The sequence below is a fragment of the Pristiophorus japonicus genome, chromosome 5 (assembly GCF_044704955.1).
Source record: "Pristiophorus japonicus isolate sPriJap1 chromosome 5, sPriJap1.hap1, whole genome shotgun sequence".
NCBI classification, from domain to species: domain Eukaryota; kingdom Metazoa; phylum Chordata; class Chondrichthyes; family Pristiophoridae; genus Pristiophorus; species Pristiophorus japonicus.
Genome location: NC_091981.1, coordinates 126179211 through 126201905, shown reverse-complemented (window position 1 = coordinate 126201905; position 22695 = coordinate 126179211). Strand labels below are relative to the sequence as shown.

The 22695-nt window shown below is 46.9% G+C and overlaps 2 protein-coding genes across 5 annotated transcripts in view; one reads left to right on the top strand and one right to left on the bottom strand.

The window, feature by feature from the left end:
* The window catches only part of pex1 (peroxisomal biogenesis factor 1), a 119458-nt gene extending 117204 nt beyond the window's left edge, over positions 1-2254 (bottom strand). For both annotated transcript variants that reach the window (XR_011593346.1, XM_070880922.1), the window contains exon 1: positions 1454-2254. Coding sequence is in view for 1 of the 2 variants with exons in the window: in XM_070880922.1 (XP_070737023.1) it covers positions 1454-1558 (105 nt within the window). In the remaining variant the exon portion in view is untranslated. The remainder of the gene's footprint in view (positions 1-1453) is intronic.
* rbm48 (RNA binding motif protein 48) lies at positions 1960-14997 on the top strand. Of its 3 annotated transcripts, XM_070880924.1 has the most exons (5): positions 1960-2084; positions 4555-4745; positions 5661-5806; positions 11283-11881; positions 13126-14997. In XM_070880924.1, exons 1-5 carry the CDS (start codon positions 1983-1985, stop codon positions 13195-13197), a joined length of 1110 nt encoding a protein of 369 aa, XP_070737025.1. In that variant the 5' UTR covers positions 1960-1982; the 3' UTR covers positions 13198-14997. The 3 variants fall into 3 exon arrangements, with proteins under 3 accessions (XP_070737025.1, XP_070737024.1, XP_070737026.1); XM_070880923.1 differs by lacking the exon at positions 13126-14997 and having other exon boundaries at positions 11283-12307; XM_070880925.1 differs by lacking the exons at positions 1960-2084; positions 13126-14997 and adding an exon at positions 2115-2286 and having other exon boundaries at positions 11283-12307.
* Positions 14998-22695: the final 7698 nt, after the last annotated feature.

The window sequence follows — 22695 nt, the reverse complement described above, 5'->3', positions numbered from 1 at the left end:
GGAAGATTTAATTACAACTGAAACAGTACAAGTTTGATCAAGTAGTAATCCATCATTATTTACCAGGATATAACATTGGAGTATATATTATGGGGTAACAGTAATAAAGTTGGAAATGTATTGTGTGTATTAATTTTTGGCAGGCTTGATATCTCTGTCATATTTTGGCGGGCCCATTAATGTTAACCTGTCTCAGATGTGTCATTCTTTTAAATTTGTTTCTTGATGGGGAAAAATTAGCTTTGGTATTTGTAATGTCTGCCTAGGCCTGGGTTTTCCATGCGGGCTGGATGTGCCATTGTCATTATGTATATGCTGGATTGGTTTCTTGCTCAGGTTGATAGCTGGCTATCTCTGGGTTGATTGTTGCTATGTTAATGTCTCCCGGGAGAAGGGTTTTCAAGTTTACACAATTCCCCAGACAATTTGTTTTAGCTTCAATACCCCAGACAGTTTCAATACTCAAAACTGGTTTCTTTTGAAGGATAGTTATCCTTTAGTTCTTAGCCCTTCCCATATGGACTCAATCTGCCTTGTAAAGACCCAAATTCGATTAAAACTCATAGTTTCTTCCATGTGCACTTCAGGGATCTCAAACTTTCTGGTTGATATTGGAAAGGAAATGTAATTTGGAACTAAGTTCAAATACTAGGGTGCGGGGGCCCGGTGCGGGGGGAGATTTCCCACAAATTTTGCAACCTTACAACACACACACAAAATCCTACAAGAAAGTTTATGGCATCATTGTGATGATGTGGGGCCAATATTTCCAAGTTATAGAAAACAGAACTATGTTCAGGCACATTTATGTGCATGCAGTTACTTGTTCACAAGTATTCAAATTAGATTCTGTTATCTAATATTAAAGATTTATTTTTAAGTTTAAAAGAAAAGGAACAGTTTAAATGTAACTCTGATCCAACTGGAGTCATACTACACCAGTGATGAGACAGTAACTCGACAGCTGGTCTCAAACTTCTTGCGACAGGATGCAGTTATACTGTCAATTTTAAAATACTGCACATGGTATAACATGAGCAAGGGTTCACATTTGATTCCAGACACATCCTCACACCTCTTAGGCTTGACATGTAAACATAACGAGGGTACGGCAGTGTAGTGTAATGATTATGTTGTTGGCCTAGAGACATGGCAGTTTGTAAATCTGAATGTTTTTTTTCTAAAATTAGGAAATAAAAAGCTGATATCAGTAATTAAGCGGTCAGTTGGAAAAGCCCAACCTGTTCACGAATGCCCTGCCTTCCTTACCCGGTCTGGTATATGACACCAACGTGTTTGACACTTAACTGCCCTCTGAAGTGGCCGAGGAAGCCACTACTTGGGCCACCACCACCTTCTCAGGGCAACTAGGGATGGGCAATAAATGCAGGCATAAATAATATAGACAGTCGAGAGAGAATGGACAGAAGACGCCGTTGGCGGCGGCCATCACCTCCTCCAGATGCAGCTGCGACGCTCGCTGTGAGGCCAGGTGCAGGAAGCAGTCCTTGACGTTGCTGAGTCTGAGCTGCACACATACGGCCCCGGCGCACAGCATTGTCTCGCCAACCACCCGATCAAAGGCCGCCACCAGCGACCTCACACAATTGTGCTCTGCCTTCAGGCCCGGCCTGAATAGCACAGGCCTCGCGCTGTTGAGGGCTGCCAATAGCAGAGCGGCGGGGCCCTGACCCGCCCCTTCCCAAGTAAAGCACGGCCTTGTTGTTCCGTTATCCACACAATTCCAGATTTCCCCATTTAAACCGCATTCTAGAACACGACCACCCGCCAACTTCGGTTTCACAAAAACATTTTACAAAAGCTGTTTGATTGACAGCTCGTGGCGTCCAATCACTTCGCGAGGAGTTGAACAGACAGCCAATCAGCACTCGAGGACTGCGGGTCTTTAAGGCTCTTCCAGTGGAGTTGCGAATAATCGAGCGATCGCTGTTCGATTGCAACTGCCTGCCCTTCGCTTGAAAATGGCTGCTCAAGGCCCGGAGGTATTGAAGCACCATCAGCAGAAAAGCGTTTGTTTTACACGGCCCAAGTATAGAGAGGGTCGAAGGCTGAGGGCTGTAAAAGTAAGTTCTGTCCGAATATTTTTTGAGCCGGTCCCGGTGCTAGCGCAGCTCAGACTGGTGCTCCGTGCAGTCCAGGAAAAACAGAAAATGCTGGAAACACTCAGTAGGCCAGGCAGCATCTGTAGATAGAGAAACAGAAGCTAGTGACAGCTGAGATCCTGCGACTGGAACTGGACCTGCACAAATATTGAAGACGTTTCGAGTGTGTATGGAATATTTTCCTATATAAAAAGGAATACTTTAAACAAAAAGTACTCTTCTCTAGCCTTTCCTTCTACTTGACAGTTTTAGCCTCAGCTCAGTAGTAGTTAGATTGTGGGTTCGAGCCCCACTCTAGAGACTTGAACATATTGGATTTGATTTTGCTGTGAGCGGCGAAGGAACTGCTTTCACCGTTCAGTTGCCCAGAGGCATTTCGCGGATTTCTCAGCGGAGATTTCTAGGGCACAAAATTGCCCCTTTTTCTAGCCCCGTTAACTCCTCTGGTGTTTTTGCCTGGGGGAGGCAGCCTCTCGGGAAATTGCCCTGGAGGTTGGGGGGCGCGCTGTCCTGGCAGCGCTGCGCCCCGTGGTTAATACTACAGGCCGGCGCGCAGCTGCCAATTTCGTCATCGCCGTGCACGTCGGCCCCTTTGCGTCCTGCGGGGTTAATAACCCCATGGGCCGCGAGGCTGGCGTGGACGGATGTCAACGCCATCTTCGCGGGTCGTGAAGCTGGCAGATATCCGCCGCCGGGACGGCCTTTAAAAGGGAGGCCTTTAGCACCCGGGCCACCAATTTTATTTGAAGAGTCGGCCCGACAATGGTGGCCCTCACATTGACCAGGCAGCCATCGTGCAACCCGGCACTTTGCTTTGGGTGCCGGGCTGCTGGCCCGGTCGATCGCCTCCCTGTGGCCCAGTGGTAGCCTACAGAGTGTGCAGCGGCCCTCCCCTTTAATTGAAGGGTGGTGCGCTTGCGTAGCTCTGGCCTGCTCTATGTGGCATTGGACTCCAAGGAAGCAGAGTGCCGGAGAAGGTGCTCCGCTTCCTTTGAAGGGTGCACGGCCCAAATCTGCAGGAAGTCCCGGCCCTGGAAGGTTACTGCCCCCAATTGGGACGAAGGGCAATTTCGGGGCCAAGTTTTTGGGCATCTGATCCAATGTGACGACCTCTACAAGGGATATGTGGCAAGCAGCAGTGAGATTCTTCAACAAATCAGATTGAAGAATCCTCACTGGGACACGCAAAATACAAAGTAAAAAAAAAACAGGAAATACATAATGATTGGGACATACACATGGGATTTAGAGATATAAAAGAAAAACTAAAAAAATATTTTTTTGTTTTTAAATCTGCAACATTCATTTTTTTCTGATGGAATAAGACTCCACACTTTTAATTTTCGTTTTTCAAGGCCAGAGAAGTTTTTCAGCAGTAATTATAACTTATGCTGTGCAAAATCTCAGTTACTCCTGATTTCACAATCCCTAACCTTCCTGATTTCACAATCCCTAACTTTTTCATGTCTTTAGTGCATGAATAGTGGATAATTAGCCTACATTTACGCCATTAAAGTGATCATTGTACAGATTCCATCGGCGAAGACTGCAACAGTGGAGCCTGCGGAAGAGCAGGGTATCACCGACAGCAGCTTCTAGATTTCCGCGTTTAACTGCACATGTGCGGACGCCAGAAGTTGCTGTCAGTTTTACCCTGTAATAACGCTGACAACTGCACCGTTATTATACAGCAAAATCTGGGCCATAATCTAGGCTGACACTCAGTGCAGGACTTCTTCAGTATTGAAGTGCTGTCTTTCAGATGAGATTTTAAACCAAGTCTGCGCTCTCAGGCGGTTGTAAAAGATATAACAGCACTATTCAAAGAAGTGAAGGGGAGTTATCTTGGTGTCCTGGACAAGACTTGCTCATCAACCAACATCAGCAAATCAGATTATCTGGCCATTTATCTCATTGCTGTTTGTGGGGCCCTGCTCTGCATAAATTGGCTGCCTTGTTTCCCTACATTATAACAGTGACTACACTTAAGAACTACTTTGTTAGCTGAGAAGTACTTTAGGATGTCCTGTGGTTGTGAAAGGTATTTTATGAATGAAAATTATTTCTTGAGTTTAATTCTCGGTTCTGCTCATTACAGCAGTTTCTTGGTGGAGCACAATGAGCAGTGTAAAAGTAATTGCATAAAGGTCAATTCAATACCTATTGCATTTGAAGTCAATAAAAAAAAATTAAAAAAATTATTTGGTGTGTAATAATTTTCACAGGGTAGTGGAAGAATATTGGATAACACAGTAATATTCAACATTATTTATCAGGTATTAAAGGCAAAATCCAAGAAGTGTAATTTATGTTGGTTTCTATTTTGTTGCCTGACCATGTGAAAAATCTAAAGCAGTGCCATAGTGTTAACAATTATAAAGTCATTAGCATTATGGTTTCTTCACCTTAATAATGTTTAACAATGATCTAGGTGTACACAATAAATCTGGAATCGCAGCATTTGCTAATACAGGGAGTGCCAGCTGTGGGAGTCATGAAGGAGCTGATTGAACTCTTTGCTTTATATGGAACCATTGAAGAGTATTTTGCATTGGATGAGTACCCAGCTGAGGAATTCACAGAAGTTTATCATATCAAATACCAAAGATTACAGAGTGCAAGGTAATGAGCCAGGATAACTTTCTCGGTGCAAAAAGAATTAAGCCTGTTAATTTTTTTTTTTGTAACTTAATCAGAGTTTAAGTATTTTTGTAATGAACTTAGTTTGGCTTGCTTCATAATAAAACAAGAAATTACCAATTTTATTTTTTACTTGGGTCTGAGTGAATTACATCTAGGAATACTGTACAATGTGCTCTGAACCCGGCTCCGGATAAGCAACGCCTCAATTCAAAATTCTCATCCTTGTTTTCAAATCCCTCCATGTCCTCACCACCCCCCCCCCCCCCCCCTCAATCTCTGTAATCTTCTTCAGCCCCACAACTCCGAGATATCTGCACTCTTCTAATTCTGCTCTCGTGAGCATCCCTGATTATAGTCACTCAACCATTGGTAGCCGTGCCTTCAGCTGTCTAGGCCCTAAGCTTTGGAAAACTTACTTCTTTGACCAAGCTTTTGGTCACCTGCCTTAATTTCTCCTTATGTGGTTTGGTGTCAAATTTATTGTCTCATAGTGACGTGCCTTGGGACGTTTCACTACATTAAAGGTGCTATTTTAAATCCAATTTGTTGTTGAACCTATGCATCTGTTTTAGATAGAAATTTCAAGCCAGTAAATTGTAAATTACAGCTTATTGTAACATATATTGGACTCCACACTTTTATTTAAAAGAAACATTCTAGATTTTTAGTTGCTCCTGACTTTTTAGAAATATTTCATTTTTGTAGAAATTTTACTTCAGTATAATTTATTTTGGAGAAGGTAATAGAGAATATTTCAAAATGTGTATGTTTTCCTGAAAATTCAATTTAATGTAGTAATTGTTTCTGTATTTTTATTTTCTATGAACAAAGTTCACTTTGTATATTGCAATACATAATAACACTATTTAACCATATGTTTCAACCATTTCTCAGAATAGCAAAACGCAAACTGGATGAAAGAAGTTTTTTTGGTAGTTTGCTTCATGTGTGTTATGCCCCAGAATTTGAAACAGTGGAGGATACCAGAACAAAATTAAAGGAGAGGAGAAGGTACATAATGAGAGCAACAGGCAACGAAGGTTTGTTCACGAAACACTTTTTCATTTAGTAGCTTCCCTTTTGTCCCCTTATAACAAAGCTAGAAAATTGTTTCTTAACCTGAAAATGCGGTTCGTCCTTTCCATTTTATAATGAAAACATTAGTCGTCTTCTTGTAGCAAAGCATTAAAGTTTGCATGCTTCAGACTTTCAGAACACAAACAATTTTAGGTATTCCAGTACTAAATATAATACATTTTTGCATCTATGCGCTTGGAATACTTGCAAGTATTCTATATGCAAAGTCTGTGGCACACTTGCATCTGATTGGCTCAAATATTATATTCATGAAATGGTAACAACTGAACAGTCAGGTAACCCACCAATGAAAAGTAGCATTTCCTGCTGATTTCATTTGAATTTGATAACCTAGTTTCTCCCCAAAGGAGCAGCTGGTGGTCTAAATACTTCCTTCAGCAATAGCATGTAACCTGTAAGTGATTAGCTGGTGATTGGTGAGTAGTTTTTCTTTTTCTTTTCTTTTATCAGTGAGTAACCTTTTAGCATTGTTGCCAAATTAAGTTAATCTAGGGGTTAAGTCATGGCAAGAGAGCTCGGACACGTGTTCTGCTCCTCCTGTAATATGTGGGAAGTCAGAGACACTTCCATTTCCGGAAGTGTATCCGGCTGCAGCTCGTGACAGACCGCATTGCGACACTGGAGCTGTGGGTGGATTTACTCTGGAGCATCCACGATGCTGAGAATGATGTGAATAGCATGTTTAGTGAGTTGGTCTTACCGCAGGTAAAGGATACACAGCCAGATAGGAAATGGGTGACCAGCAGGAAGAGCAGTGCAAGGAAGGTAGTGCAGGGGTCCCCTGCGGTAATCCCCCTGCAAAACAGATACACCGTTTTGGGTACTGTTGGGGGGAGGGGATGGCTCATCAGGGGAGGGCAGCAGCAGCCAAGTTCATGGCACCGTGGGTGGCTTTGCTGCACAGGAGGGCAGGAAAAAGAGTGTGAGAGCTATAGTGGTAGGGGATTCTATTGTAAGGGGAATAGATAGACGTTTCTGCGGCCACAACCGAGACTCCAGGCTGGTATGTTGCCTCCCTGGTGCAAGGGTCAAGGATGTCTCTGAGCGGGTATAGGACATTTTGAAAAGGGAGAGGTGCATATAGGTACCAATGATATAGGTAAAAAAATGGGATGAGGTCCTACGAGACGAATTTAGGGAGCTTGGAGCTAAATTTAAAAAGTAGGACCTCAAAACTCGGGATTGCTACCAGTGCCACGTGCTAGTCAGAGTAGGAATCGCAGGATAGCTCCGATGAATACGTGGCTTGAGGAGTGGTGCAGAAGGGAGGGATTCAAATTCCTGGGACATTGGAACCGGTTCTGGGGGAGGTGGGACCATTACAAACCGGACGGTCTGCACCTGGGCAGGACCGGAACCAATGTCCTAGGGGGAGTGTTTGCTAGTGCTATTGGGGAGGGGTTAAACGAACATGACTGGGATGGGAACCTATGCAGGGAGACAGACGGAAGTAGAATGGGGGCAGAAGCAAAAGATAGAAAGAAGAAAAGTAAAAGTGGAGGGCAGAGAAACCTGGCAAAAAGAAAAAAGGCCACATTACAGCAAAATTCTAAAGGGGCAAAATGTGTTAGAAAGACAAGCCTGAAGGCTCTGTGACTCAATGCGAGGAGTATTCGGAATAAGGTGGACAAATTAACTGCGCAGATAGCAGTTAACGGTTATGATGTAATTGGCATCACGGTGACATGGCTCCAGGGTGAGCAAAGCTGGGAACTCAACATCCAGAGGTATTCAACATTTCGGAAGGATAGACAGAAAGGAAAAGGAGGCGGGGTGGTATTGCTGGTTAAAGAGGAAATTAATGCAATAGTACGGAAGGACATTAGCTTGGATGATGTGGAATCGGTATGTGTGAAGCTGCAGAATACCAAAGGGCAGAAATTGCTAGTGGGAGTTGTGTACAGACCACCAAACAGTACTAGTGAGGTTTGGGACGGCATCAAACAAGAAATCAGGGATGCATGCAATAAAGGTACAGCAGTTATCATGGGTGACTTTAATCTACATATTGATTGGGCTAACCAAACTGGTAGCAATAAGTGGAAGAGGATTTCCTGGAGTGTATTAGGGATGGTTTTCCAGACCAATATGTCGAAAAACCAATTAAGAGAGCTGGCCATCCTAGACTGGGTGATGTGTAATGAGAAAGGACTAATTAGCAATCTTGTTGTGTGAGGCCCCTTGGGGAAGAGTGACCATAATATGGTAGAATTATTTATTAAGATGGAGAGTGACACAGTTAATTCAGAAACTAGGGTCCTGAACTTAAGGAAAGGTAACTTCGATGGTATGAGGCGTGAATTGGCTACAATTGACTGGCAAATGATACTTAAAGGGCTGACCGTGGATAGGCAATGGCAGACATTTAAAGATCACATGGATGAACTTCAACTATTGTACATCCCTGTCTGGAGTAAAAATAAAATGGGGAAAGTGGCTCAACTGTGGCTGACAAGGGAAATTAAGGATTGTGTTAAATCCAAGGAAGAGGCATATAAATTGGCTAGAAAAAGCAGCAAACCGGAGGACTGGGAGAAATTTAGAACTCAGCAGAGGAGGACAAAGGGTTTAATTAAGAGGGGGAAAATAGAGTACGAGAGGAAGCTTGCCGGGAACATAAAAACTGACTGCAAAAGCTTCTATAGATATGGGAAGAGAAAAAGATTAGTGAAGACAAACGTAGGTCCCTTGCAGTCAGATTCAGGTGAATTTATAATGGGGAACAAAGAAATGGCAGACCAATTGAACAAATACTTTGGTTCTGTCTTCACGAAGGAAGACACAAATAACCTTCTGGAAGTACTAGGGGACCGAGGATCGAATGAGGAGGAGGAACTGAAGGAAATCCTTATTAGGCGGGAAATTGATGGGATTGAAGGCTGATGAATCCCGGGGCCTAATAGTCTGCATCCCAGAGTACTTAAGCAAGTGGCCCTAGGAATGGTGGATGCATTGGTGATCATTTTCCAACAGTCTATTGACTCTGGATCAGTTCCTATGGCCTGGAGGGTAGCTAATGTAACATCACTTTTTAAAAAGGGAGGGAGGGAGAAAACGGGAAATTATAGACCAGTTAGCCTGACATCAGTAGTGGGGAAAATGTTGTAATCAATTATTAAGGATGAAATAGCAGTGCATTTGGAAAGCAGTAACCGGATCAGTCCATGTCAGCATGAATTTATGAAAAGGAAATTATGCTTGACAAATCTTCTGGAATTTTTTTGAGGATGTAACTAGTAGAGTGGACAAGGGAGAACCAGTGGATGTGGTGTATTTGGTCTATCAAAAGGCCTTTGACAAGGTCCCACATAAGAGACTGGTGTGCAAAATCAAAGCACATGATATTGGGGGTAATGTACTGACGTGGATAGAGAACTGGTTGGCAGACAGGAAGCAGAGAGTCGGGATAAACGGGAATATTGTGTTCAGTTTTGGTCTCCTAATCTGAGGAAGGTCGTTCCTGCTATTGAGGGAGTGCAGCGAAGGTTCACCAGACTGATTCCCGGGATGGCTGGACTGACATATGAGGAGAGACTGGATCAACTGGGCCTCTATACACTGGAGTTTAGAAGGATGAAAGGGGATCTCATAGAAGCATATAAGATTCTGACGGTACTGGACAAGTTAGATGCGGGAAGACTGTTCCCGATGTTGGGGAAGTCCAGAACCAGGGGACACAGTTTTAGGATAAGAGGTAGGCCATTTAGGACTGAGATGAGGAGAAACTTCTTCACTCAGAGTTGTCAACCTGTGGAATTCCCTGCCGCAGAGAGTTGTTGATGCCAGTTCATTGAATATATTCAAGAGGGAGTTAGATATGGCCCTTATGGCTAAAGGGATCAAGGGGTACTGAGGGAATGATCAGACAACAGTCACCTCGACCAAGTTATGATCTTGAAAGCACTGCCTGAAAGGGTGGTGATAAAGATTCAATAATAACTTTCAAAAGGGAATTGGATAAATACTTGAAAGTGATAAATTTGCAGGGCAATGGGGTAAGGGCAGGATAGTGGGACTAATTGCATAGCTCTTTCAAAGAGCGGGCACAGGCATGATGGGCTGAATGGCAGTCTTCTGTGCTGTATCATTCTGTGACTGAGATATGAGTAACATTATTTTAATGCATGACATTAAGAGTACATTAAATTAGCTGCAAAAGAAAGAACTTTCATTTATGTAGCACCTCAGGATGTCGCAAAATGCTTTACAACCAATTAAGTACTTTTGAAGTGTAGGAAGGCAAATAGAATATTGGCCTTTATTGCAATGGGGTTGGAGTACAAGGAAGTCTTAATACAAATGTACAGGGCTTTGGTGAGACCACATCTGGAGCACTGTGCAGTTTTGCTCTCCTAATCTGAGGACGGTCATTCTTTCTATTGAGGGAGTGCAGCGAAGGTTCACCAGACTGATTCCCGGGATGGCTTATCGAGGAAGGACGTACTTGCCTTGGAGGCGGTGCAACGAAGGTTCGCTAAATTGATCCCTGGGATGAGAGGGTTGTCCTACGAGAAGAGATTGAGCCTATACTTTCTGGAATGAGAGGTGATCTCATTGAAACTTATAAGATACTGGGGGAGGAATGACCTCTCCTGGCTGGAGAGTCTAGAACTAGGGGGCAGTGTCTCAGGAAAAGGGATCGGCCATTTAAGACCGAGACAAGGAGGAATTTCTTCACTGAGGGTTGTGAATCTTTGGAATGCTCTACCACAAAGGGCTGTGGATGCTGAGTTGTTGAGTAAATTCAAGGCTGAAATAGATACATTTTTGAACGCTAGAGGAATCGAGGGTATGGGGATTAGGCGGGAAAGTGGAGTTGAGGTAAAAAATCAGCCATGATATTGAATGGCAGAGCAGGCTTGAATGGCCATATGGCCTACTCCTACTCCTAATTCTTATGTTCTAATCATTGTTATGTATAAAATGCAGCAGCCAATTTGCGGACAAGATCCCATGAACAGCAATTGAGATAACGACCAGATAATCTGTTTCAGTGATGTAGGTTGAGGAATAAATATTGGCCACAACTCCAGGGTGAACTCCCCTGCTCTTCTTTGAAATAGTGCCACTGGATCTTTTACATCCACCTGACGGGACAGGCATCTGGTTTAACGTCTTGAGTCCTTTTATACTATTGCACTCGAGCATCAGTTTTGATTCTGTACTCAAATCCTGGAATGGGGTTTGAATCTACAAATTTCTAACTTGAATAAGAGTGCAAACTGAGCCTTAAAACCCTTAATCTAATGAGAATAGTGAACCGAAAGCTGTGTTTGTTTATATTGTAGTACAGCAGTGCCTATGAGTTGTGATATGTTACATTTCATGATAAAGCTTTTATATATATGACATTTGTAGTGGCCAACTTATCTTACAAATATTTACCTAATTATACTTTTTCACAATTGTCCTTTTTAGATATAGACCTGTACAAGACAGAAAAGAAAGGTGGGAATCCAGTTATATTACCAAATATCACAAGGGAATCATTTTCCAAAAAGCCTGAACATTGTGAAAGTTTAGAATCCAACAACCAGGAGTGGAACATGGATTTCTCCATGTATAGTTACCCAATGTTATTGCATCCAGCACAGCCAAACTATCAACTGTCCTCATCCATATCAAGGATCAGACAAGAATATCCTCAAATGCCTTCATCACATGGAACATTACCTCAAGACTTCCCTCCTTGTTCAGAAAACTCTTCATGTTTTGAATCCTGTTTTCACAATCAGCATTTGGACAAATCTTGTGATTCTAAAGACTCTCATAGTTCAGAAAGAAAAAGCCGGGCACCTAATGTTAGGACATGTGTCTCTAGATTTGTTCCCAGGACTACTCAGTTGCAGAACAGGAAGAAAATAAATCAGCAAATGGACATTAATGTATTTGGCGGATTAGATACTGATAGTACAACAGTCGTAATTGGACCAAAATTGCCAGAAATATCAAAGGTGGACATGGGGGATAATTCCTTAAATGTCTCTGCTACTTTGATCAGAAATAAACTTACAGAGGTATGCTTTATACAATGTTATGTCTATGTTAGAATATTGGGAGCAGGGTGGCCAAATGTGCTGAGAACTATGGCCTGGAATTTCCTCCGTGGGTGCATCCCAGAAGTTAGACTCCAAAATGAACCCATTCTGGTGCCTATTCTGCCAATATCGAGTTGCGCTCGAATTTCCTGCAAATCTCATTAGAATACACCCGAACGTAAAATCGGCGTAAATCAGCATACACAATCAGGGCCCGAACTCACATCATAAATTTTCATACTTAAAGAAGAAATATAAATTTCAGCTCATTTAACCATCATTCATGTACATTAGGTGCAGCATGTTTAAGAACCTGCAATAAAAGAAACAAAATACAGAGTTGGTTTCAGTGAGAATTTTCTTTTTTCAAAAAAATCCTCAATAACTGGCAGTAAAACCCCAGAAAAATGACTAGTTTCCTGCTGTGCTTGAAAATCTGGTTGTAATTCAGAGAGCTTCTGAACAAGTGCATTTGCAGGAAACTCTATGTGGCTGTGTAACTTGGGGTCAGGGCCATTAATATAGGCGGAGATGTATTCTGGCAGAGGGATCGATAGCCAATTGTAAAAGATCAAAAACATTTGGGTGTGTTGTACTTGCGCGCCTAACTTGTATCTAAAATAACGGTGTCTTTTAGGCCATGTATTTGATTTGCGTCCAGATTACGCGTGTATCTGGGCACAAATGCACAGGAAATTTCAGATCTATTTGCTCACGTGGTGGACTGATGTGGACTGGATGGCATGAATGGCCTGTTTCTATATTTTTTATTGTATTAGATATTACAGTACAGTATATGTATACAGTACTTAAGTTCAAAGAACTAAATCCAAATCATACTGTTTCTTTTGCACAGCAAAGGAGGTTTGAAAACTGGTTTTCCCCCATGACAAATTCTCCACTTTCACAGGAAAGCAAGCACCTTTTCCATAGGAAAGTAAGCACCAAGTGTCAAGCAGGGACTGCCATTCAGGGAGAGCTAGAAAGGAGGCTAATGTTCTGGAGCCGCTGTTCCCTACATCCTCGTGGTTAGTTCATAAGTGACATAGGCTGAGGCCTAGAAACAAACCACTTGCCTGCTTTTTTTAAGCAAGACACTGATGTGTGCATGGGCGAACCTGAAAAGAAAATTAAAGAACAATTAAGATATATTTGCTCACTTGACTTTTTTTAAAGTAAATTGTTGAAAACATTTTAAAGATAATTTTTCTTGTTTTCACAAGGTGTTGTCTGTCTCTACAACAAAAGCTGAACTGCCACAAACAAAACCTCCAAAGCAACGTCGGAGAATCTAAAGATGAACTCCCTGAAGGAAGAAAGAGTTGTTTTGCTATAGTGTCTTGTCACATCTGAAATACTTCACATACAATGCAATACTTTGAACAGAAGTAACTTTTGTTATGTAGGCAAATGGAACAGCCTATTTTGTACATAAGATGATTCCACAAAGACCAAAACAGTGAATAATAACCAGTTAATAAGTTTTGGGTTAAGGGAGGAATTTTGCCCAGACACCAGGAGAATTTCTGCTCTTCAAATAATGCTATGCGATCTTAATGTCCACTAGAACAGACCGAAAGGGCTTCAGTTTAATTCACATCAGAAGTACAGTATCCTCACCAACACAGCAATTCTTCAGTCATGCACTGGAGTGCCAGCCTAGATTATGTGTTCAAGTCCTGACACAGGACTTCAACCTACCAATAGCAGTCAGGGGGCCAGGCCTAGGGACTTAAAGGGTAAATTTAATTGGAAAATATAAAAGGAGTTTCACATTCATTCATTATAGCAGATATAATGAAAGACAGAAAAACAGAGACAAAACTAAAAGGCACAAAATGCATGATTGAGAGTAAGGCGCATATAGGAGAGATTGCAGGTAATGACAGAATTTTTTTTTAGAAAGAGTTGCACACCAATACAAAAACCAGGGAGCGTCTGCAATTATAGTGTGTGAAAGACACACGAGAGGAAGAAAAAGAGAGACAGATGGGCACGTTTTCTTTTTTGCTCACTAGCAATGTCACAGGAGTTTAGCTGCACTTAAAAACAATCAAAGCAAAACATCTTATTTTGTTCATTAAGTAACCAATATAAATTTTTAAAATTTCCACCCCACCCCTCCCCGCACAATTAATGATTTCAAAAAATATACACCAGTTTTACTCTTGCTGATTGTGTAATTTCCCATAGCCATTATTCAAAAATGAAAATACAGCAATGAAACAGATCAATTGCTGAAAAGAGAGGAAATGGTTTAATGATTCAAAAAAATGGTATATACATTTATAGTTTGTTCTTGGAATATGGGTGATGCTTGCAAGGCCGCATTTATTGCCCATCACTAGTTGCCCTGCTAAAGTAGTGGCGAGGTGAGCCTTCTTGAATGGCTGCAATTCTGTGGTGATAGGGATCACATGATGGTGTTAGGTTGGGAATTGTAAGATATTGTATCAGTGCCAATGAAAGAATTATGGTATATGCCCAAGTCAGGATGGTGGAGAGGTTGGAACTGATAATGTTCTATGATTTTGCTGCTCTTGTTCTTTGTGGTAGAGGTCACAGGAACGAAGTTTATTAAATTAAATGTTAGATAACACAATTGCTGTAAATGTACCAGTGGATCTCCCATGGCTTTGCTTATTAGTTACAGGATATTCTCTGACATACCTGAAAGCATTATCCTCATGTAGCTGACGGTGACTTATCTGCCTTTTTGACTTTTGATTTGTTTGTTTTGCTTTCTTTTTTCGACTGCTCTTTGCTGTCCATTTTCCTTTTGTTCTTTATTTATTCTTTAGGGTGGGGGAAGACGGTAGCAAACATTCAGGACAGCACTGGAAAGCAATGTGAAAGGAATGTTGTTGCAGCAGTCTTTTGTGTGTTCCTGCACTTTTGCACTTTGTCCTGTACCAATGGAGATACTGATATGCAAGCCATGTGCATTTATTCCCATTTTCCCACTTTTATCTAAAGTCATTAGCATTTACTACAGAGAGATTATTAGGTGTTAGAAGCTAATGTATTGTTAGCTAAAATACACGGGAATCTGAACATTGATTTTCTTAGGCATTCAATAGGAAAATAAATTTCTGTGCTAGCCTGAACTTTACTGAAAATAACAGTGTGATTATTTGCAACAACTTTTTTGTGTCCTGTGCATGTGCGCCTTGGACTCTGCCCCCTTTTTTCACGTGCGCTCAATCCGGTCGTGCATGCATAGTGCGATAGACGAGGAAGCCGTAAGTGCGGCCAAACCACAAACTGCGCAGAGTTCTTTGCCACCGGAGCAGCTGCTTGGGCTTTTGGGTTATTTCTAGGAATTTTGCCCAAAATATCGCTGTGATTATCTACATGAACATTTTCGCAGCATTCTGAAAGAGAGAAAAGTGGTGGTGGTGGGGGGGGGAAGAGAAAGAGAAAAGTGGGGGGTGGGGGGTGGGGGGAGGGAGAAAGAGAGAAAAGTTGGGGGGGGGGAGGGAGAAAGAGAGAAAAGTTGGGGGGCGGGGGAGAAAGAGAGAAAAAGGGGGGGAGAAAGAGAGAAAAAGTGGGGGGGGGAGAAAGAGAGAAAAAGGGGGGGGGGAAGAGAAAAGTGGGGGGGGAGAAAGAGAGAAAAGGGGGGGGAGAGAGAGAAAAGGGGGGGGAGAGAGAGAGAAAAGGGGAGGGAGAGAGGGAGACTATGTCTTTATAGGTTCAGTCTCAGGTGGTCTACGCTCTCGCGTGGAGCGTCTGAGTTGTGGTTCAGTTGTTTGCCTTGGTGTCTGTTTTTCTTTGGGTGTGGTTGCTGGTATCTCGCCTGTACTGTCTGTTTCGATTGGTGTGATTGTTGTTGACTCGCCTGGGCTGTTTGTTGGGATTGCCCTTTCCTCAGGTTGTTCCCTCTGTGCGAGTTCCACATTGTAGTCTGCCTCTGGTACCGCAGTGTTGTTGGTAAATCTGCTTTTGACTTGGTCTACATGCCTCCGGCAGGTTTTGCCATTGTCCATTTGTACTACCAGTAACCTGTTTTCTTCCTTGCCTGTTACTGTCCCTGCAAGCCATTTGGGACCCCTGCCATAGTTTAGTACAAACACTTTGTCCCCTATCTCATTCCATCTCCCCCTCGAATTTCTGTCATGGTACTCAGTCAGCTTACGGCGCTTTGCCTCAACGATTTCGTGCATGTCTGGGAGGATTAATGAGAGCCTTGTTTTTAAAGTCCTTTTCATCAACAGTTGCGCGGGGGGGTATCCCAGTCAGTGAGTGCGGACGAGATCTGTATGCCAGCAGCAGTCGCGACAGGCAACCCTGCAGCGTGGGACCTTGGATTTTGAGCATGCCTTGTTTAATGATTTGCACTGCTCTCTCCGCCTGGCCGTTGGAGGCCGGCTTGAACGGTGCTGTCTTGACGTGATTTATGCCGTGGTCAATTATAAAGTCTTGGAGTTCTGCGCTGGTGAAGCACGGACCATTGTCACTGACCAATATGTCAGGGATTCCGTGCGTTGCAAACATGGTTGCGAGGCTCTCCACAGTGGTGGAGGTTGTGCTCGAGTTTAAAATGGTGCATTCGATCCACTTTGAAAATGCATCTACAACTACAAGGAACATTTTGCCCATGAATGGGCCCGCATAGTCTACATGCACCCGCGACCACGGTTTGGTAGGCCAGGGCCAGGGGCTCAGTGGAGCCTCCCTGGAGGCATTGCTGTGTTGGGCACAAATGGTGCACCTTCGGACGCAGAGCTCCAAGTCCGCGTCAATACCAGGCCACCAGACATGGGATCTGGCTATGGCCTTCATGAGAACGATCCCCGGGTGCTCGCAGTGGAGCTCCCGGACAAATGCCTCTCTGCCTCGTAGATGCATGACTACTCGGCTGCCCCACATCAGGCAGTCTGCTTGTAGTGATAGCTCATGCATGCGCCTGTGAAAGGGTTTTAATTCTTCGGGGCAGGCATCGCGAGCCTCTGCCCAATCACCGGTTAGGACACATCTTTTTACTAAGGATAACGTGGGGTCACTGGCCGTCCAGGCTCTGATTTGGCGAGCCGTCATGGGCGAACCTGTGGACTCAAAGGCATTGATTGCCATGACTATCTCACAGTCCTGTTCGTCAGACCCTTCCGTGGTCGCCAGGGGTAGTCTGCTGAACGTGTCGGCACAGTTGTCTGTGCCTGGTCTGTGCCTTATGGTATAGTCGTAGGACACCAGCACGAGTGCCCACCGTTGAATTCGCGCCGAGGCGTTGGCGTTTATTGCCTTGCTCTCGGATAGGAGGGACGTGAGGGGCTTGTGGTCGGTTTCTAACGTGAACTTGGACCCAAGAAGGTATTGGTGCATCTTTTTGACACCGTACACGCACGCGAGCGCCTCCTTCTCTACCATTCCGTGCCTGCGAAAGTGACCTGGAGGCATAACCTATGGGTTGTAATTTGCCCGCACTATTGACATGTTGCAAAATGCACTCGACCCCATACGCTGACGCGAGAACTAGCTTTTTACCTGGGTCAAAGAAAGTCAAAACACTGTCGGAACACAGAAGGTTGTGTGCCTTATTGAAGGCGCGTTCCTGGCCGTCCCCCCAAAACCAATCGCACCCCTTCCTGAGTAGCACGTGGAGAGGCTCCAGCAGCGTGCTTAAGTTCTGCATAAAGTTCCCAAAGTAATTGAGTAGCCCGAGAAAGGCGCGCAGTTCTGAGACATTCCGGGGCCTGGGTGCCAGGCGAATTGCTTCAGTTTTGGACTCTGTTGGACGGATTCTATCAGCGGCAATCCTTCTGCCCAAAAATTCAACCTCGGGTGCGAGAAACAGGCCCTTGGATTTCTTGACTCGTAGGCCTACCCGATCCAACCGCTTTAGTACTTCCTCCAAATTACGGAGATGGGAGTCGGTGTCCCTGCCTGTGATAAGTATGTCGTCTTGAAATACAACCGTCCCCGGGATGGACTTGAGCAGACTCTCCATGTTGCGCTGGAATATGGCAGCTGCCGACCTGATGCCGAATGGACATCGATTGTACATGAAAAGGCCTCGATGTGTGTTGATGGTGGTGAGTAGCTTGAATTCCTCGGTCAATTCTTGCGTCACATACACAGATGTGAGATCTAATTTTGAGAAAAGTTTACCTCCAGCCAATGTGGCAAATAAGTCCTCCGCTCTGGGCAGCGGGTACTGGTCCTGTCGGGAGACTCTGTTTATGGTAGATTTGTAGTCCCCACAGACTCTTACGGATCCATCAGGCTTCATGACTGGGATGATGGGACTTGCCCAGTCGCTAAATTCCACAGGTGATGTAATGCCTTCCCGCAGAAGCCTGTCTAGTTCGTGTTCAATCTTTTCCCTCATCACATAGGGTACAGCTCTGGCCTTGTGATGGACCGGTCGAGCATCCTGTGTGATGTAGATTTTGACTTTGGCCCCTTTGAAAGTGCCCACACCTTGCTGAAAGAGATGTTTAAATACTTTATAACTGTTGAGCAGGAGGTCCGTTCCTCTAATGACATGGCATGGACATCATCCCATTTCCAGTTTGGTTTTGCCAGCCAGCTTCTCCCCAGCAGTGCTGGGGGTTCTCCGGAGACAATCCACAGGGGAAGTCGGTTCACTGTCCCTTTGTGTGTGACAGAGAGCATGGCGCTGCCGAGGACTGGTACGATTTCTTTGGTATAGGTCCTTAGTTTGGTGTCGACCCTTGTGAGTTTTCGTCTGTCTCTTTTATGCGGCCACAGTTGTTCAAATTGTTGAGCGCCCATGAGAGATTGACTCGCTCCCGTATCCAGCTCCATGTTGACAGATATCCCGTTGAGTAGGACCCTCATCATTATAGGAGGCGTCCTGTTGTAGGAGCAGCAGCCATTGATCGTGTTGACCCGCTGTACATTGGTGTCCCGGGTACTGTCCCACCATCTTCTGGTCCGCTTTCTGACCCATCCGATTCGCATACCAGCCGAGCTGCCGCTTTTTTGCACATGCGGGCCAAATGCCCTTTATATTCACAATTTCTGCAAACAGCCTGCTGAAATTGACATGCCCTTGATGAGTACCCACCCCCACACCTCCAGCACAGACCTGTTCTATTGTTTAAAGTGTTCCCAAAGAATGAGCTGCGTCTGGCTGATCTCTCTTGAGCTTCTCTCAGTTTGTAATTGATTGCTCGCATTGTGGGTTGATGAGGTGTGAACAGCCGTTCCTGTGGCCCTTGATGGCTTCTGCCTGCTGTCGAGAGCCTGTTCTCCCGGTTTTGTCTGTGTGTGGGGGTAGCAGCTTGTTTAGTGCTGTGAACTTCTTGTTCCGATATTTCGTTAGTTGTCGTACCTGCATTTTAAATCAACCTCGTTTCTTCTTCCCCTACCAAGAATGTCTGTGCAACCAGTGCTGCTAAGGTCAGGTTCTTGGTCTCTGTGAGCTTTCGGAATATGCCTGCGTGACCTATTCCTTCAATGAAAAAGTCTCTCAGCATTTCTCTCCTCCGTTCATCGGAGAACTCACATAAACTAGCCAACCTCCGAAGTTCCGCCATGAAGTCGGGTGTACTCTGGCCCACACAGCGTCTGTAGTTGTAGAACCTGTGTCTGGCCATGTGTAGGCTGCTTGCTGGCTTCAGGTGGTCTCTTACCAGTGTGCTCAATTCTTCAAATGACTTGCTTGCTGGTTTCTCGGGTGCCAACAGATCCTTCATTAAAGCGTATGTTTTCGAGCCACAGCTGGTCAAGAGATGGGCTCTTCTCTTGTCTGCCTTATCGTCGCCTAACCAGTCTTTGGCTACAAAGCTTTGCTGGAGCCTTTCTATAAATTCCTCCCAATTGTCTCCCACATTGTACTTTTCATCTGATCCATTGTTCGCCATTCTGTGGATTCTGTAATCCCGTAACTCGTCGCCACTGTAAAGTCCTGTCCCCTCAGTACAGATTCACACGAGGCATGTAGTGAAGTCAAGGTCACTCTGGACCTGCACCTTTATTTCACAGCTCTGAAATGCTGCACTGGCCTGAGACCTGTCCTTATAGACCTGTCTCTTGCAAGTGCACCTCTGGTGGTAAGGTATGCTGGTGGTTACAGGTCATATCTTATAACAGTAATGTATAGCATGTTAGGATACAGTTATATATAATAATGTAAGATACATGACAGGGAGATGGCAGGGGTGAGGAGGAGAGAGAGGGAGATGGGGGGGGGAGGAGAGAGAGGGAGATGGGGGGGGAGGAGAGAGAGGGAGATGGGGGGGGAGGAGAGAGAGGGAGATGGGGGGGGGAGGAGAGAGAGGGAGATGGGGGGGGAGGAGAGAGAGGGAGATGGGGGGGAGGAGAGAGAGGGAGATGGGGGGGAGGAGAGAGAGGGAGATGGGGGGGGGAGGAGAGAGAGGGAGATGGGGGGGGGGAGGAGAGAGAGGGAGATGGGGGGGGGAGGAGGAGAGAGAGGGAGATGGGGGGGGGAGGAGGAGAGAGAGGGAGATGGGGGGGGAGGAGGAGAGAGAGGGAGATGGGGGGGGAGGAGAGAGAGGGAGATGGGGGGGGAGGAAAGAGAGGGAGATGGAGGGGTAGGGGGAGAGAGAGGGAGATGGGGGGGGAGGAAAGAGAGGGAGATGGGGGGGGAGGAAAGAGAGGGAGATGGGGGGGGGGAGAGAGAGGGAGATGGGGGGGGGGGAGAGAGAGGGAGATGGGGGGGGAGAGAGAGGGAGACATGGGGGGAGGGAGGAGAGAGGGGGAGACATGGGGGGAGGGAGGAGAGAGGGGGAGACATGGGGGGAGGGAGGAGAGAGGGGGAGACATGGGGGATGGAGGAGAGAGGGGAGAGAGGGGGAGACATGGGGGGGAGGGAGGAGAGAGGGGGAGACATGGGGGGGGGGGATGGAGGAGAGGAGGGGAGAGGAGGAGAGAGGGGGAGACATGGGGGGAGGGAGGAGAGAGGGGAGACATGGGGGGAGGGAGGAGAGAGGGGAGACATGGGAGGAGAGAGGAGGAGAAAGGGGGAGACATGGGGGGAGGGAGGAGAGAGGAGGAGAGAGGGGGAGACATGGGGAGAGAGGGGGAGACATGGGGGGAGGGGGGCGAGATGGGGGGAGGGGGGAGAGAGGAGTAGAGAGGGGGAGACATGGGGGGAGGGAGGAGAGAGGGGGAGACATAGGGGGAGACATAGAGGGGGAGACATAGGGGGAGACATGGGGGGGAGAGAGGGGGAGACATGGGGGGAGAGAGGGGGAGACATGGGAGGGAGAGAGGGGGAGACATGGGGGGAGGGAGGAGAGAGGGAGGAGAGAGGGGGGAGGGAGGAGAGAGGGGGGGGAGGGAGGAGAGAGGGGGGGGAGGGAGGAGAGAGGGGGAGACATGGGGGAGAGAGGAGAGAGGGGGAGACATGGGGGAGACATGGGGGAGGGAGGAGAGAGGGGGAGACATGGGGGAGGAGGAGAGAGGGAGGAGAGAGGGGGAGACATGGGGGAGGAGGAGAGAGGGAGGAGAGAGGGGGAGACATGGGGGAGGGAGGAGAGAGGGGGAGACATGGGGGAGGGAGGAGAGAGGGGGAGACATGGGGGAGGGAGGAGAGAGGGGGAGACATGGGGGAGGGAGGAGAGAGGAGAGAGGGGGAGACATGGAGAGAGGGGGAGACATGGGGGAGGGAGGAGAGAGGGGGAGACATGGGGGAGGAAGGAGAGAGGGGGAGACATGGGGGAGGGAGAGGGGAGGGGAGAGAGGGGGAGACATGGGGGAGGGAGGAGAGAGGGGGAGACATGGGGGAGGGAGGAGAGAGGGGGAGACATGGGGGAGGGAGGAGAGAGGGGGAGACATGGGGGAGGGAGGAGAGAGGGGGAGACATGGGGGAGGGAGGAGAGAGGGGGAGACATGGGGGAGGGAGGAGAGAGGGGGAGACATGGGGGAGGGAGGAGAGAGGGGGAGACATGGGGGAGGGAGGAGAGAGGGGGAGACATGGGGGAGGGAGGAGAGAGGGGGAGACATGGGGGAGGGAGGAGAGAGGGGGAGACATGGGGGAGGGAGGAGAGAGGGGGAGAGAGGAGAGAGGGGGAGACATGAGGGAGGGAGGAGAGAGGGGGAGACATGGGGGGAGGGTGAGGGAGGAGGGAGGGATAGAGGGGGAGACATGGGGGAGGGAGGAGGGAGGATAGAGGGGGAGACATGGGGGAGGGAGGAGGGAGGATAGAGGGGGAGACATGGGGGAGGGAGGAGGGAGGATAGAGGGGGAGACATGGGGGAGGGAGGAGGGAGGAGAGAGGGGGAGACATGGGGGGAGGGAGGAGGGAGGAGAGAGGGGGGGAGACAGGGGGGAGGGAGGAGAGAGGGGGGGAGACAGGGGGGAGGGAGGAGAGAGGGGGAGACATGGGGGAGGGAGGAGAGGGGGGAGACATGGGGGGAGGGAGGAGAGAGGGGGGACATGGGGGGAGGGAGGAGAGAGGGGGAGACATGGGGGGAGGGAGGAGAGAGGGGGAGACATGGGGGAGGGAGGAGAGAGGGGGAGACATGGGGGGAGGGAGGAGAGAGGGGGAGACATGGGGGGAGGGAGGAGAGAGGGGGAGACATGGGGGGAGGGAGGAGAGAGGGGGAGACATGGGGGGAGGGAGGGAGAGGGGGAGACATGGGGGAGGGAGGAGAGAGGGGGAGACATGGGGGGAGGGAGGAGAAAAGGGGAGACATGGGGGGAGGGAGGAGAAAAGGGGAGACATGGGGGGAGGGAGGAGAGAACGGGAGACATGGGGGGAGGGAGGAGAGAAGGGGAGACATGGGGGGAGGGAGGAGAAAAGGGGAGACATGGGGGGAGGGAGGAGAGAAGGGGAGACATCGGGGGAGGGAGCAGAGAAGGG

What these genes read in the sequence shown, in the direction of transcription:
- rbm48 (XM_070880923.1), top strand. Translation starts at nt 1,983, where the DNA reads ATGGCTGCTCAAGGCCCGGAGGTATTGAAGCACCATCAGCAGAAAAGC. An exon ending in GAAGGCTGAGGGCTGTAAAA is followed by an intron (nt 2,085 to 4,554) that starts GTAAGTTCTGTC and finishes ACAATGATCTAG; the next exon opens with GTGTACACAATAAATCTGGA. An exon ending in CAAAGATTACAGAGTGCAAG is followed by an intron (nt 4,746 to 5,660) that starts GTAATGAGCCAG and finishes ACCATTTCTCAG; the next exon opens with AATAGCAAAACGCAAACTGG.